Raw genomic sequence first — 13,441 nt, 5'->3', positions numbered from 1 at the left:
GCATTGACACTTCTTTTGAACCTCTAAAATGGGTCCGGAATACTAAGAAACCACAAAGAGAAGTTCGCAAATTATCGAGATTACAAAAGATATACTACGAAAGTAGTACAGACAGACAGACAGACAGTAGCGTAGGAATGAACCAGCCCTCAGATGAATGTCAAATATTTTAATAATATATTTGTCGGTGCTCTATATTACATCATGAAATAATTATAAAATACTAATTAGTCGGATATGTACATATATAACTGTACAAGCACGTTATAAGAAGTCTTCTCTGATATCGCCCAAGTGTTCACTTATGTCATCGTAATCCAACGTCACTACATTCTTGTCCAGTAAAAATTGGACTACAGCTTTGCATTTTGAACTGTCGCGCTGCAGGATGGTTCCCAGCTGAAAACGCAAAACGAAGAACATTATTGTATTATGATTTTTTTAAATTTGGAACTAAGGAGTTTATAGGAAATGAGGACGCAAAAAGGTAAACCAGAAGATGATTTGCAATTTTCCTTTTCGTTGATTTAAAGAATGGAACTACTTACTATCAGAAGTGGTTCATTCTAAATCCATTCCATAGCAAGAATAATTTCAAAATTTACAAAAGAACCAAAAACTAAAAATGAAATTTTGTGTTTTCATGGATACCAACCTGTCCTTTGTTCGACCCTCTCACGATTCTGACGTATGCATTTTCAGACTTGGGGACGACAGTTTCTAACATGGATTGTAGAACACCTAGAAAAAGTTAAAAAGTAACATTCGTAAAATGCATGAGATTCTTCAAATATATCAAAAAAGCTTTTTCTTTCAATTCCATCCATCCATCCATCCATCCCTTTCTTTCGTTCTTTCTTTCTTTCTTTCTTCCTTCCTTCCTCCCTCCCTCCCTCCCTCCCTCCCTCCCTCCCTCCCTCCCTTTTCGTATGAAAGAACTGGAATTGAATTTGTTTTCCAATTTCATTTCCCCCACCTTCTAGTAACTTGCCATCTTGTGTTTCACATGTGCAACTACTTCGACCAGTAACGTCCACAATGCGAACCTACGAAAGCACAAAAAGGAAAGTAAGACATTCTTCTATTTTTTTTCTTTTTCCCGCATTTGAATAAAAACGTGAGTAAACTTAAAACGCAAAATATTCGAATACTTTAATATAGCTAAGAAAATGTTGTATTCTTACCTTACTATTATAGAATCTTCCTTTCTTCAACTCCCTACTGATTATTCTAACTCTCATTTCTGGATATAACCAGCTCTCTTCTTGTCTTTTACTGCTATTGCCATTAGATGTACTACTTGAAGACTTGTGGGTTTTATCCTTGTGTTTGTCGTCTTTTCGTTTAGAATGACTATAATAATCATCGTCAAACAAAATGATGTAAGTTTTTTAGTAAAAACCGATAAAAAATTCTCTGAGAGAAAACATACTTTAAAGCTCGGGTTTTCAGAAAGATAAATCTCAAAAATAACTAAGAACAGCAAAAATATTATGGTTTCAAAATTTAAAATGAACAAGTGTGCTTTAAATTTTTTTCCGAAAAAGAGTCAGACGAACTTTTTTTGATTTACGTGGACGCTTACTCTGGTTTATCGTCTTTCTTTCTTTTGTTGCTACTTGGTCCCGAATCTCTTGATTCTTTGCGTTTATCTTTACTTTTGACTGGAATGCAACATAGAACTTAGAATTAGCCTAGAATAATCAAGCGGCACTTCCTAGAGACAACAGCACTAGGAAGTTCTTTTTGATACGCGCGCTTTTCTTGTTAGAGTAGATTAGGACTGTGAAACGCGGCGTATAGTGTGGTCACTGTCAAGGCACGGATTTGAGGATAATCGTTAAGCCAATCAAAGTGCGCAACGTCATTTTTCGTCCAATCAGGGAGCAGAAACTATATAGTCACGGCACGGCAGAGTCATACTGTGAGGTTTTCAGTGAAACGAAATTTGCTTTAAAACTGATATTGTCATTCACCAGCATATTTGCGATGCAGCAGCGCGCATAAGAAAAAAGAAAATAACTTTTTTTACCGTGGTCACAAAGACGCGCGTTTTAGCCCAAACTGTTTGACAAAATTATAAAGATATATGCTATGACATCATCCAGTGCTTACCAGGTTTGCAAAGTTCTCTGTACTCTTCTGAATCAATCAGTCGAACATGAAACTGGTGGATCGTTACGTTCTAGGGAAAAAATTACACGCACATTGGCACCTCTCTACAGTTAAACACAATATGAAAAACAATAGAGAAATAGATGGCTTGGTACTGTTATTAATAATAATTGTACAAGACTAACCTCTCCACTGAGATGAAGCCTAACAGTCACTCTTGAGTTGTCAACGTCTACAGATATAATCTGGGAAATGAAGAAAACGATGTCTCTAATAAGTACCTTGGTGATGGGGCTATAAACCTTTGCTTTCGTGTATCATCAAAATACATGATACTGCACCATACAGGTAGTCAGGATTTTACCTTGGGGAAGGGAAGAGCCCAAAACCCATTTTCAGAACATCGAAAGTCGAAATTATAAAAATGACTACATATTAAATATTTAGGTTTTTATAGCCTAAGGATGGGGGTGAGGGGGGGGGGGGGGGGGGTTGGGGATCATGGAGAAGAAGGGACTGGGCTAAAGCAACCCATCAAACACACAGACACATACACACTATTTTCTAATGTCTACCATATTTTACAATCACCCCCAACTTCTTAGACTGTTTTGTGATTCTTGAACAATCACAGTTTTGATTCAAAAATGCACACACAAAAACACACAGAAAAATGTTTGTTACAGTCTTGCCATAAAATTGAGGCATGTATCCTTACTTTTCCGTGCATGTCGGTATGAGGTCCTTTTTCTATAACAGCGCCAGTACCAGGTTGGTATTCTAAAGTTATAAAAACACATCACAAAAATACAGTAAGACATGGACACGAGTTTACGAAAAGTATCTTAATGTGATTCCCAGTCACACACAAGCAGCCCTACTGGGAAATATTGTTATCTTGACTTACGTAGTTCTTCTCCTACAGCAACTTTCTCACCAACACCTTTGACATGACGTACACGGCCATCTTTTTCTTTTATTGGGCCAGTCATCTGTTAATCAAGAAAAAGCAAATAGAACATGTTATACTTTTTTTTTCTTGTCTGGTATTGAGTATTATTCCTTTAATTGTGTTTAATGCTTGAGAACATAAACTAATATTGGATCTGACTCGATATTCTTAAAAAGCCTTAACCGTAATTCAATATTTTCAGTAGTGATTCTACAGTACATGAAGTAAATAGTTGAATGGCAAAATATTTCTTTTATGATATGAGTCATGCATCTTTCATATATCAAGGCTTATACTTTCAATATGTTGATGAGTGTAATTTTTTTGTGCTTTTTTTCCCCTACCAATAGTTTCAACCATAGCATTCTTTATATAAGGTTTTATATAATAAATTGTACTGAGATCTTTTTGGAATGTGGTTACTAAGAATATTATCATTATTATTATTATTATTATTATTATTATTATTATCATCATTATTATTATTATGTCATAGACAGTCAAGGCATTATGGGTATACATTAAACTTTTCTGGGAAGTAAAACATGTATAAAACACCATTGTCTTACTAAGGGTTTAAAGAAAGTTTATTGCAAATTTGTTTTCTCAATAGATAGTAATCAGTGTTTCAATTTACAATTAATGATTTTTTTTCAATTTACAAATGATGACAAATAAACTCAAATGCCTCCTAAGGAAATGATCTGAAATTGGAAAACATTAATTGAGTCAAACTGAATTGTAATATTCTTTTACCAACCTTTTTCTCTTCATCCCCAGGTTTTCTTTTCCTTTTGCTTGGCTCATTCTTTTTCTCTGCTCCTAGTCCCAGGCCTTTAGATCTTGGAATATACTCAATGGGCTCACAAATTCTAAAATTGAAGGGGAAAAAGCACATTATGGCCTACTGGACTGGTCAGACTTAGAAGCTATATCCTGTACTCCTTACCCTTTGACAGTTCCACCAATGCATTCTCCTTTCTTCCATCCCATTCCTCGTAACATAGCTACACCAAATGCACTCACAGGAACTGCTTCATAGTCTTCTTGAGAGCTCTAAAGGTAGATACCAGTCTTTGAATTACTACATATGGACTACATTTTATTGAGAAATTTAAAAAAACCTTTGGATTGAAGTCAGGGCATGTCTAAGTCACAGACCAATTTAGAATTTACAATGGAAATCACTAGTGGTGATACGTCAGTTGGCATGCACATCTTGTGACAGTAGATTTATGTACCATGTGATGAGATTTTTGTTTACCATACAAGAATGAAAATGGTTTCATAATGGTTGGCGTGTTCTTGAATGTGTGGCCGTAACGCTTGAAAAATCTTGAACAGATCAACTTAATGCATGTAGTCCAGATAATCGTGGCAATAGATTGCATTAGTGAACTTATCTTTAACAATTCTGCTTGATCATCCACTTTGTCCATTTTTTCATCAAAGGCTACTACAATCCCATGGTTCCCAAACATGTTCCCATGGTAAACAAAAATCTTATCACATGGTACATAAACCACATGGTACATAATCAGACGTTTTACCACTCTAGTGATTTCCAAAGTATCTTGCTATGTTTTGTGGAGGGAGAAAAACTCAAGAACCCATAAAAAAACTCTTAAATCATGAGAAAAATTGAAACTCTACTCAGATATGTGATACAAAGTCTGGGAATTGAACGCAAGACCACAGAGGTGAGAGGCAAGTGTACTATCGCTACCTTACCTGACACATAGACCTACTACCCTTGATTTCCAAATATCAAAGAAAGAAGAAGAAGAACCCTACACATGCATGTATTAATAATTCATAACTTCATAAGTGTGTTAATGTTTTACCTCATCAGGTCTCATTGCTATGTCCAGTTTTTCATCTTGTTCATATCCTTCCACTGCTGGTACCTTGTTTCTCAATAGCATTGGTATCGACAGATCCTCATCCTGGTCATCTCTACCTTCTAAGTCCTTTAAGGCATCTTGAAAAATAATTTTAGAATTGAGTATTTATCTACCCTCTATAGACCCCTTGTACTGAGTCCCGAGAGGAATAATTGTTATGGGGCACAAAAAAATGGATTTTTTTGCAAAAGAAAAGATGGTCCATTGTTTTGTCCCCAAGAACAATTCCCCTAGGAAATCAATGCAAGGGGTCTATATACAAGAGAATAATGCAATACCCCAATATGGAGTAGCCTTCAGATTCTATGAGACAGAGCTAATTCACAGAACAAATTGGAAATTAAGGTTGTTAGATTTTGCAGAGGGAGGACAGCTGGAAAAAGCTAGAAAAATACCCTTGATTCAAGGGAGAGCCCTAGAAAACTCTACTTGCATTGTATGCTGAGTCCAGGAACCAAACTCATGTCCCAGAGGTGAGCCAAGTGTACTATCGCAAAACCACCCAAGTTTACAGTCAATATATAGCCTAAATATTCATAATCATAAATACTAGTTTGATCATATAGTGTGTTCTATAGAAATGTACGAAACTTCATTTTAATTTATTATATAACCTTAATTATTTTAATTAATATATTACCTTTCACAAGTTCTTCCGCAGCTTGCCTGTCCAATCCATCGGCTGTAGTAGGAAGGATCCATCGGTTCTTCTTCTGCAGTGGTATAACTAGCTCTTTGGCTTCTTCCTTTGGCCTAACACTAAAAATAAATCAAAGTAAAATCTCATATCAACTGTGTTACAAATTTACATAGAGAAAATGAACTTCAAATTTCTATTTTTTTAATATATATATATATATTTTTTTGACAATAGACAACAACACATACCTCTTTAAATCTTTTCCTTCGGCTGATGTAATAAAATCTTTCTCTTCTCCTTCATTTCTAAGTCCATGATCAGTGCCTAAAACGCTGCTACCAGTGTTTTGTAGTGTTTTATTCGTTTTTTTCTTCGCAAAAGTAAAAGATACAGATTTGTTCCGTTCGTCCGCCATTTTGAAATCCTATAATGTCAGTGGAAACACCGCTGTGCATCATGCCTGGGTTGCCTGTGCTCTTGGCCCCTTAAAATCCTTGGTGCTCCCCCGTGAATCTTTCGCCATATTTGGTTAACTGTCAATCAATATTATTTATCTCTTTCCTGACTGGCTCTGATGAAACATCTACTTTTTTTACGACTTCTGATTGACTAAAAGCTACTTTACGCGGGAATCTTTCACGTGACTATTTGACCCCGCTACTTGAATTTTGCGCTTTTTGATTCAAACCTTCGAGCGGGGAGTTTGTACAACTTTAAGGTGTGTCAAATTCGAAGTTATTCCCTTCGAAAATCGTACAAATTCTAATTTTTCTTCTCCTATTTTATAGATAAAAGGCAGAACAACAACGAGGCAAAGCAATGGTTGCATTTTGAATGCATACAAAACGTTTTTGATGAACTGAGAGTCAGTTGTAGCGAACTCCTTCAGGATGGAACACACTTCCAAAAAGGTGAATGAAAACTTCTCCAGTTCTACGCATTTTAGAAAGTTTACGTTCGTTACATGCTAAAGCCTTGTTGTAACTCATTTTTAAACTTTTTTGGGCGAAAAACAGAAACTTTTGTTTGATTTTTCCTCCAACTCGGCAGAGTCAGCTGACGCAAATTGCAACTTTGAGTGGAAGAGTTTTTGAGAATAGAGGCTTGAACTATGTAATTATGAGCTTCTTTGACTTATGTTCACTAATAAATACATATTTTCTTTCGACAGAAGTAAAATTTTATCCATTTGAACGCGAAGAGAGCGAAGAATCCCTGCTCTCGGAACTTGGTTGTGGTTCGGGGTTCTTGGACCAAGCACAAAGACGTTACACTCAAAGGTTCGTGAAAATTCTTCGTAACTTTGAATTGCTTGGTTGTTTTTCAGAAATTATTCATAATACGTGGCTTGACGCTAATTTTTTCTTTCAAAATGGATAATTTCTACAAAAACAAAAGGTGGAATTTCCCGCCATTTTTGCGTGTTTCTTTGGCGAGAATTTTTCGCGCCTTTTTGGTAAAGCGCCACATTGCAACAACAACTCTGTAAGACATTTTTTATATTTTTCCGCTTCAGGTCCAAGAAAAGGAAGAAGCAATAAAAATGTGGCGAAAAAGTTACGACAAACAACTTTATCGCCGGTCTTTGACAGCAGAAACTCAGGTAAATTTAAACAATGCTAACGATGGTGTATCCCGCTCCCTACAATAAAAAATAGCTGGAATGGAAAGAGAAAAAGAAAGAAGCATCAACAAGCAAAAAATAAAAGCGGGAAAAAAAAAATTAAAAAATAAATAAAAATAAAGCTTGGCTACAACAAGAAAGACCCGAATTAAAAAAATATTGATTCTCTAACATAAGGAATTCGAATTTTTTTTTAATTTCAAAAGAAATTTTCTAAAGAATATGCACAATTTTGCTAACCTGCAATTCTAAATTTATTTTGCGTTTCATAGCCGGGAACTAAGTTTTGGCGCCTTTTTCATAAAGCGCCATGAATCACAACAACTAAGAAATTTTTTCATTTTCCAAAAGAAAAGAGAAAAAGAAAGAAGCATCAACCAGCAAAAAATAAAAGCGAAAAACAAAACAAATATAGCTTGGCTACACCAAGAAAGACCCGAATTGAAAAAAATTTGTTATTCTCTAATATAAGAAATTCGATTTTTTTTTTTTTTTTTTTTCAATTTCAAAAGAAATTTTCTAAAGAATATGCACAATTTGGCTAACCTACAATTTTGAATTCATTTTGCGTTTCATAGCCGTGAACTAAGTTTTGGCGCCTTTTTCATAAAGCGCCATGAATTGCAACAACTAAGAAATGTTTTCATTTTCCAGGTGAAAATTAGGCGAACAAAGTTACGACACACAACTTTATCGCCGGTCTTTGAGAGCAGAAACTGAGGTAAATTTGAACAATGGTAGTGATTGTGGTTGGTGGATCCCCCTCTCATCCCCCCCCGCCATCAAATAAAGAATAGCTGAAATTGAAAGAGAAAAAAAAGCGGGGGGGGGGGGGGGGGGGGGGGGACAGAAAAAACTAATAATGAGAAAGAGCTGCTCCTGGTATTTTAGAAGACGAACAATTCATTTCTATCAATGAATAAATAGGAGAAAATAATAAAAAGAAAAACAGGCAGAATTGGTTTAAAATCTTAAAAGCAAGGTCAAAACAATGTTCCAAAATAGGGGCCCAGTTTTATTGCTTTAGGTGGTTACCAGTAATTACCGTCTCCCTTCGTAGAGCTTTTGAATTGATCGACACTGGGTATATCCGTTATGTATAAATACGATTTTTAGCATTTTGAGCAAATAGATTGTACATTTATTTTTTCCAACTGACTTTTATTTTTGGAAATATTCGAGGTCAAAATCCAGGACTTTCTTCGAGATAATGGGTAATCCTCCTTAGTTTCCAGTTTACCAAAAAAAGTGTTTGCCAAAAGATTAATCATTATTCACACTGTACAGGGGGGAGATAGGGGAGGCATATTTGGTTATTTTTTATGTTGATAGCCCAAGTACTGCAGAGGAGGAGATATCTTGGGGGTCTTGGCCCCCTCCCACCCCACGTTTTTAACCAAGGTGTTTCAAGCCACTCATCACTCATCACCCACATGGGTGTTTTTTGGAGGGGGGGGGGGGGGGGGGCTAGATTCTTATTATTTTGGGTGGGGCTATCAAATTTAAAATTTGGGGTCATTTTATATTTACATAGATTTTTATCTTACAAATCTGAAGAGGGGGATACAAAAACTATTAGATTTGTAAAAGGGAATATCTAAAAAACGTTTTTTTTAACTTCATAAATAATGAACGGTCCTTCTATTCCATCATTTACTTCCTTAGTTTTTGGTCTCGGAATGATTTTCACCTGATTCAGGTAACAGGCAAATGAGGATCCAGATTTATCCCATTATGCATTGCGAGTGAGACATAAAAGTTTCATTTAAACAGCTGAAATAAGCCTGAAGTGAGTTAACGTTTTACATCCGTCTCTAGACCATAATCCTTTTCACACTGCCTTTGTTGTTTAATTGACTATTGTTCCGGTATTCTCTAAGGAATCAAAAATTTTAATATGAAAGAATTTTAAAAACTATTATGGTATAGAGTCGGCGGTAAAACGTCATCTCGCTTCAGGCTTATTAATATTTTCAAAATTTTCTACTTTTGCAAGTCCCATAATGCTTTGAGCCTTGGGAGCCGTGACCAATCAAAACACTTTTCCAAATAAAGCAATTGAATGTAAATACCTGCTTTTATCTGTAGAATAATTGATTATCAGTTCATTCCGAGTTAATTTTGCACGTTTAGTATAGCAAATGGTTTGGTGTTACAGAAAATGTATTAACTTATGAAGAAATAATTTTCTATTTCTTTCTGTTTCTATAGCGTTTCATTTTATATTTGGATTTCAAACCAGGTATTTTATCAACATTCTCGACTTTCACATCCCCATAACACTTTGCGTCTTTGGGGGTAACCAGAGGGTAAAAACCCACTTATTTTGCTGAAGGCTGATAAGACAATGCTGACAATACCTTGTTTGGTATCCAAAAATAAAATGAGGAAGTAAAAACAGAAAAATATAAAAGCTTGAAGACGTTTAATTTAAATTTTAAACATTTTTTCGTAAGTCAATACCGATTTTCTGTAAGACCAAAACTCTTGATGTTCTGTACGTGCACGCAAAAATAACTTGGAATAAACTGATAATCGGTATTGTATAAATAAAAGCAAGTATAGTATAAATTCAATTAAGAAACCATTCAATTTGGGACAGTTTTTTGATTGGTTACTCCCCAAAGACGCAAGGCATTATGGGGATGCGAAAGGAGAGAATTATCTGATCAGCCGTCAGCACAATATATGTGCGTTTTTTCCAACCTACTGATTACCCCCAAGGCACAAACCATTATGGGGCATGCGAAAGTAGAGAATTGAAAAATCGATTACATTCAATTGGAGTACGTTTTAGCATTATCTATTTTCGTTTTTTATTTATTTTTTTGGTTCGGCGTTTCGGGGGCAAAAACAAAATGGTGGATTTTTTTATCCCCCCCCCCCCCCCCCTTCAGAAAATCCTGGCTATGCCCCTGGGCCGGGTTGTTCAAAGCTGGATTAGCGCTAATCCAGGATTAACTCAATAGGTCTTATTAAGAGTTAACCCAGGATTAGCACTAATCGGGCTTTGAACAACTGGGCCCTGGGTTGAAACCTAAGGAAACAATAATAAGCTCACAAGGGCATTTGAGATAGCCCAGGATTCTTCTCTGGGGAACAGGGTGAATTCTTGTGGCGAGCATAATTTCTAAAGAAACTGATTCCAAGTATTATGTAAACTGTAGCACAAATGTAAATTCTTCTCCACACCTCTTTAGTGTTGTAATAAATCCCAGCATGCAATGCAATTGAACTCAACAGAGTACATGGAATCAAGCAATTATCATCAAATAAACAAATTTATGATTGTTTTGTTTGGTATGTCCCCTTATTTACCACAATATGACATGAACAGTTTGTAAAAATGTTATGTACTTGTGAGGCATAGCCAAGTGGATACATACCTAATTTTCACAAACTGTTGATGTCATAACGTGGTAAATAAAAGGATATACCACAAAAAAACCATCAGAAATTTGTTTTTTACTAGAAAAACCATGCAAAATGTTTCAAATAAAAAATTTTGCTTGCACGCGTTGGTTTTCATTCATTCATTTGTTGACTTAATTTGTTGGTATGGACTCTTATTTACCATGGCTTTCGACCAAGAATCACAAAGCGAGAAAATTCAAATTTGTGATAAAATAAATTATTTGTGTAGGTTTGTCTGTTTATTATATCTCAAGCATTTCACTAATTAATTTTTTTTTGTTCTTTAATTTCTTACAGTTGAAGTGGAAAACGACCAAGAATCAATCCAACAGAAGCTAAATCCCCCAAAAGAGCCAGACGACAGCTGCAAACCAATCAAGGAAGACTTCGCACAGTCATGTGACACTGGTGGTCGTTGCATATATGTTTATATGTTGTGCTATGTGTCTATTTATTCCTTCAATCTTTCATCCTTGCAACGCCATTAAGACACATGTCCAAGGTAGAAATGGTTTAAATTTTTATTCTTCTTTTTTTAAGACAATTGGCAAACTTTACATTTTTACGGCATCTCATTGTTTCTCTTTTATTTTAATTTTTTTTCCACAAAAAACTTGATAGCTAAGGTTAGAGCTTTTACCAAAACATCTTTTGGTTGTAAATAAGGATTCTCCTTCATTCACTTCTCGTATCTTGCTCCACTCATTCGGCTAAAAAACTCCGACATCCGAACTTCGATACTATTGGCATTCGGCTTAGTGGAAGGTTAATCCTTGTTACAACCAAAAGTCCTAAGACTCTTTTCTGTTTGATCCATAAAATGCACAGCTTTGATTTTTTCTTTTCTTTACTTTTAAAGGTGCAGCGCTTAGCTCAAAGTTTGTGTGCTTTATGACAAACAGGAAGCAAATTACTTGTCCTCTAAGATGATTTGAGATAGATGATACTTGACTAACACTAATTTTCCTAGTTAGTTGGCGTGCATTAAGTTAGGCTAGGGTCAAGTTGTCATCAATCTCTCTATCATCTTAAAGGCAGAGAACCTATAACTTCCACCGGTGTAGATTTCGTGACATAATTTGGTCTGTTTGGCATTTAACCGGAGTATGATTTCTCATAGGCAAGGCTCTTTGGACTTGCCAGTTTTGGTAAAAACTGTTAGGGAATATAGTTGTGTTCTACCCATCCCGGGGCCAGTTTGAACCAACACTCATCTATCAGTCATTTAATTATCTAAATTTCATGATAATGAGTTTATATCTGAAGGACATCTCAATGGTATCACGGTAGGTTAATAATTAGGGGATTCAGCATTGGCAAAAGGGTGCAAACTGCGTCCTGTCTATTGCCCTCTGTAATATACAGGACATGCTGCTGGATGTGTAGAACGTGCTATTTCTCTGTTGTTTTTTTTACACTAAGAAATTAGTCTAGTGTTTGAAAATCTTGTTTCTAGACTGCACTCCATATTGGAGTCCTACATTGACCTTAGATATCTAAGGGTCTTACCTTTGATATCTAATGTCTTAAAGGTCACTTGTACCTCATGTTGCAAGGATCGTGTATCAACATCCTTTCACTTGAGGTTGAATGCAGATATTTTGTCATACTTTTGCACGCCAAAATTCAGCTAACCTCGCTCTCTCTTCCACTCTCTCCATGTGAATTCTCTTATATAGAATAATAAAAGCACTTAAACACAAAATCTAAACAAAGTAAAATGTAACTATCAGTGAATACTGATGAATATCTTAGGAAAGTATGACAAAATGTTTATCATTAGCAGATCAAGATGCATACAGTTGAATACAACTGTACACATCTTGTACGCTAATGGTAACTGCATAGCTAAGGAAATTTCAGTAGGATATTTCCAAATATTTACTGTGGAAAATTTTATAAAAGCATTGATTGTTGATTATGTTTTATATATTAATTGTTCTTGTGTTGTCTTTGTGTTCAAGTCCAAGTTATTTTTTTTACTCTTCCACAGTAAATTAACTAAAAAAATCTAATCATAAACCTTAAACTACACTTGTTCGGCTCGGCTTCGGTTTAGGAATTTTTCTTTTCTCTTTCGGCAATAGGCTTGTAGGTTAATGACTTAAACTGTAAACGTAAACATATTATTAATACAATAGGTGTGGTAGGGGGGACTCTTGCGTACCCACATGTGAGGGATTCGGTATCTAGTAATTACTTTAGATTTATTAAGAATATTTTTACTTATTAGATTCTATGTTTATTTTATTAATCAATGCAGATTTAATAAAATAGTCATGGGGTTTGGTAATTGGAATATTCTTTAACTAAAATTTTAAACAAACTAAACATCAATAAAACAAGAAACGCTAACACTTTATTTCCACAGCCTATTTTTTTCAGCATTTTCTTTTCAGCTTTTCCTTTTCAGCTTAATTAATTCTCGAATCTTGCAAAAAAGTTAAGGATAGGAAAAATTGTAAATCTAGCCTTAGTTTTTCAACATTGATTGTAAATGTCATGTCTCTGACTTGGCATATGAATGAATGAAAATCTTGTAAATAATACTTAAATGAAATAAAGAATTTTGTTTTGTGTAGTTTATAATTAAAACTAATTTATATAAACTTTTATTTCAGTTTTTCTGGGTAAGTATATGGACTGTACACCATACATTTGATTAATCTAACGCTTTTTAAGTCTATTTTTTTCCACAGTGTCCAGACTCTGGTAAATGTTCATAATTATTAAAGGATCTGCACACAACTGGTATTATGGTATAGTAATGTATCGTAAAAAGAACTGGAGAA

At 35.0% G+C, this 13,441-nt stretch overlaps 1 protein-coding gene across 1 annotated transcript; it reads right to left on the bottom strand.

The window, feature by feature from the left end:
• Positions 1 to 154: 154 nt before the first annotated feature.
• On the bottom strand, positions 155 to 6,026 carry LOC116305942 (G-patch domain and KOW motifs-containing protein). The gene is made up of 14 exons (XM_031715944.1): positions 5,860 to 6,026; positions 5,612 to 5,730; positions 4,912 to 5,048; positions 4,017 to 4,123; positions 3,828 to 3,939; positions 3,023 to 3,107; positions 2,834 to 2,895; positions 2,301 to 2,360; positions 2,116 to 2,185; positions 1,586 to 1,664; positions 1,185 to 1,353; positions 977 to 1,046; positions 656 to 741; positions 155 to 399 (listed from the first exon to the last, which is right to left on the bottom strand). The coding sequence occupies exons 1-14, from the start codon at positions 6,024 to 6,026 to the stop codon at positions 265 to 267; spliced, it is 1,458 nt and encodes a 485-aa protein (XP_031571804.1). The 3' UTR covers positions 155 to 264.
• Positions 6,027 to 13,441: the final 7,415 nt, after the last annotated feature.

This window comes from Actinia tenebrosa, unplaced genomic scaffold (assembly GCF_029948245.1).
Source record: "Actinia tenebrosa isolate PJP-AT-01 unplaced genomic scaffold, QUT_ActTen_1.0 PGA_scaffold3__52_contigs__length_22856419, whole genome shotgun sequence".
In the NCBI taxonomy this organism is placed as follows: Eukaryota; Metazoa; Cnidaria; class Anthozoa; order Actiniaria; family Actiniidae; genus Actinia; species Actinia tenebrosa.
This window is presented reverse-complemented; position numbering and strand designations above follow the sequence as displayed.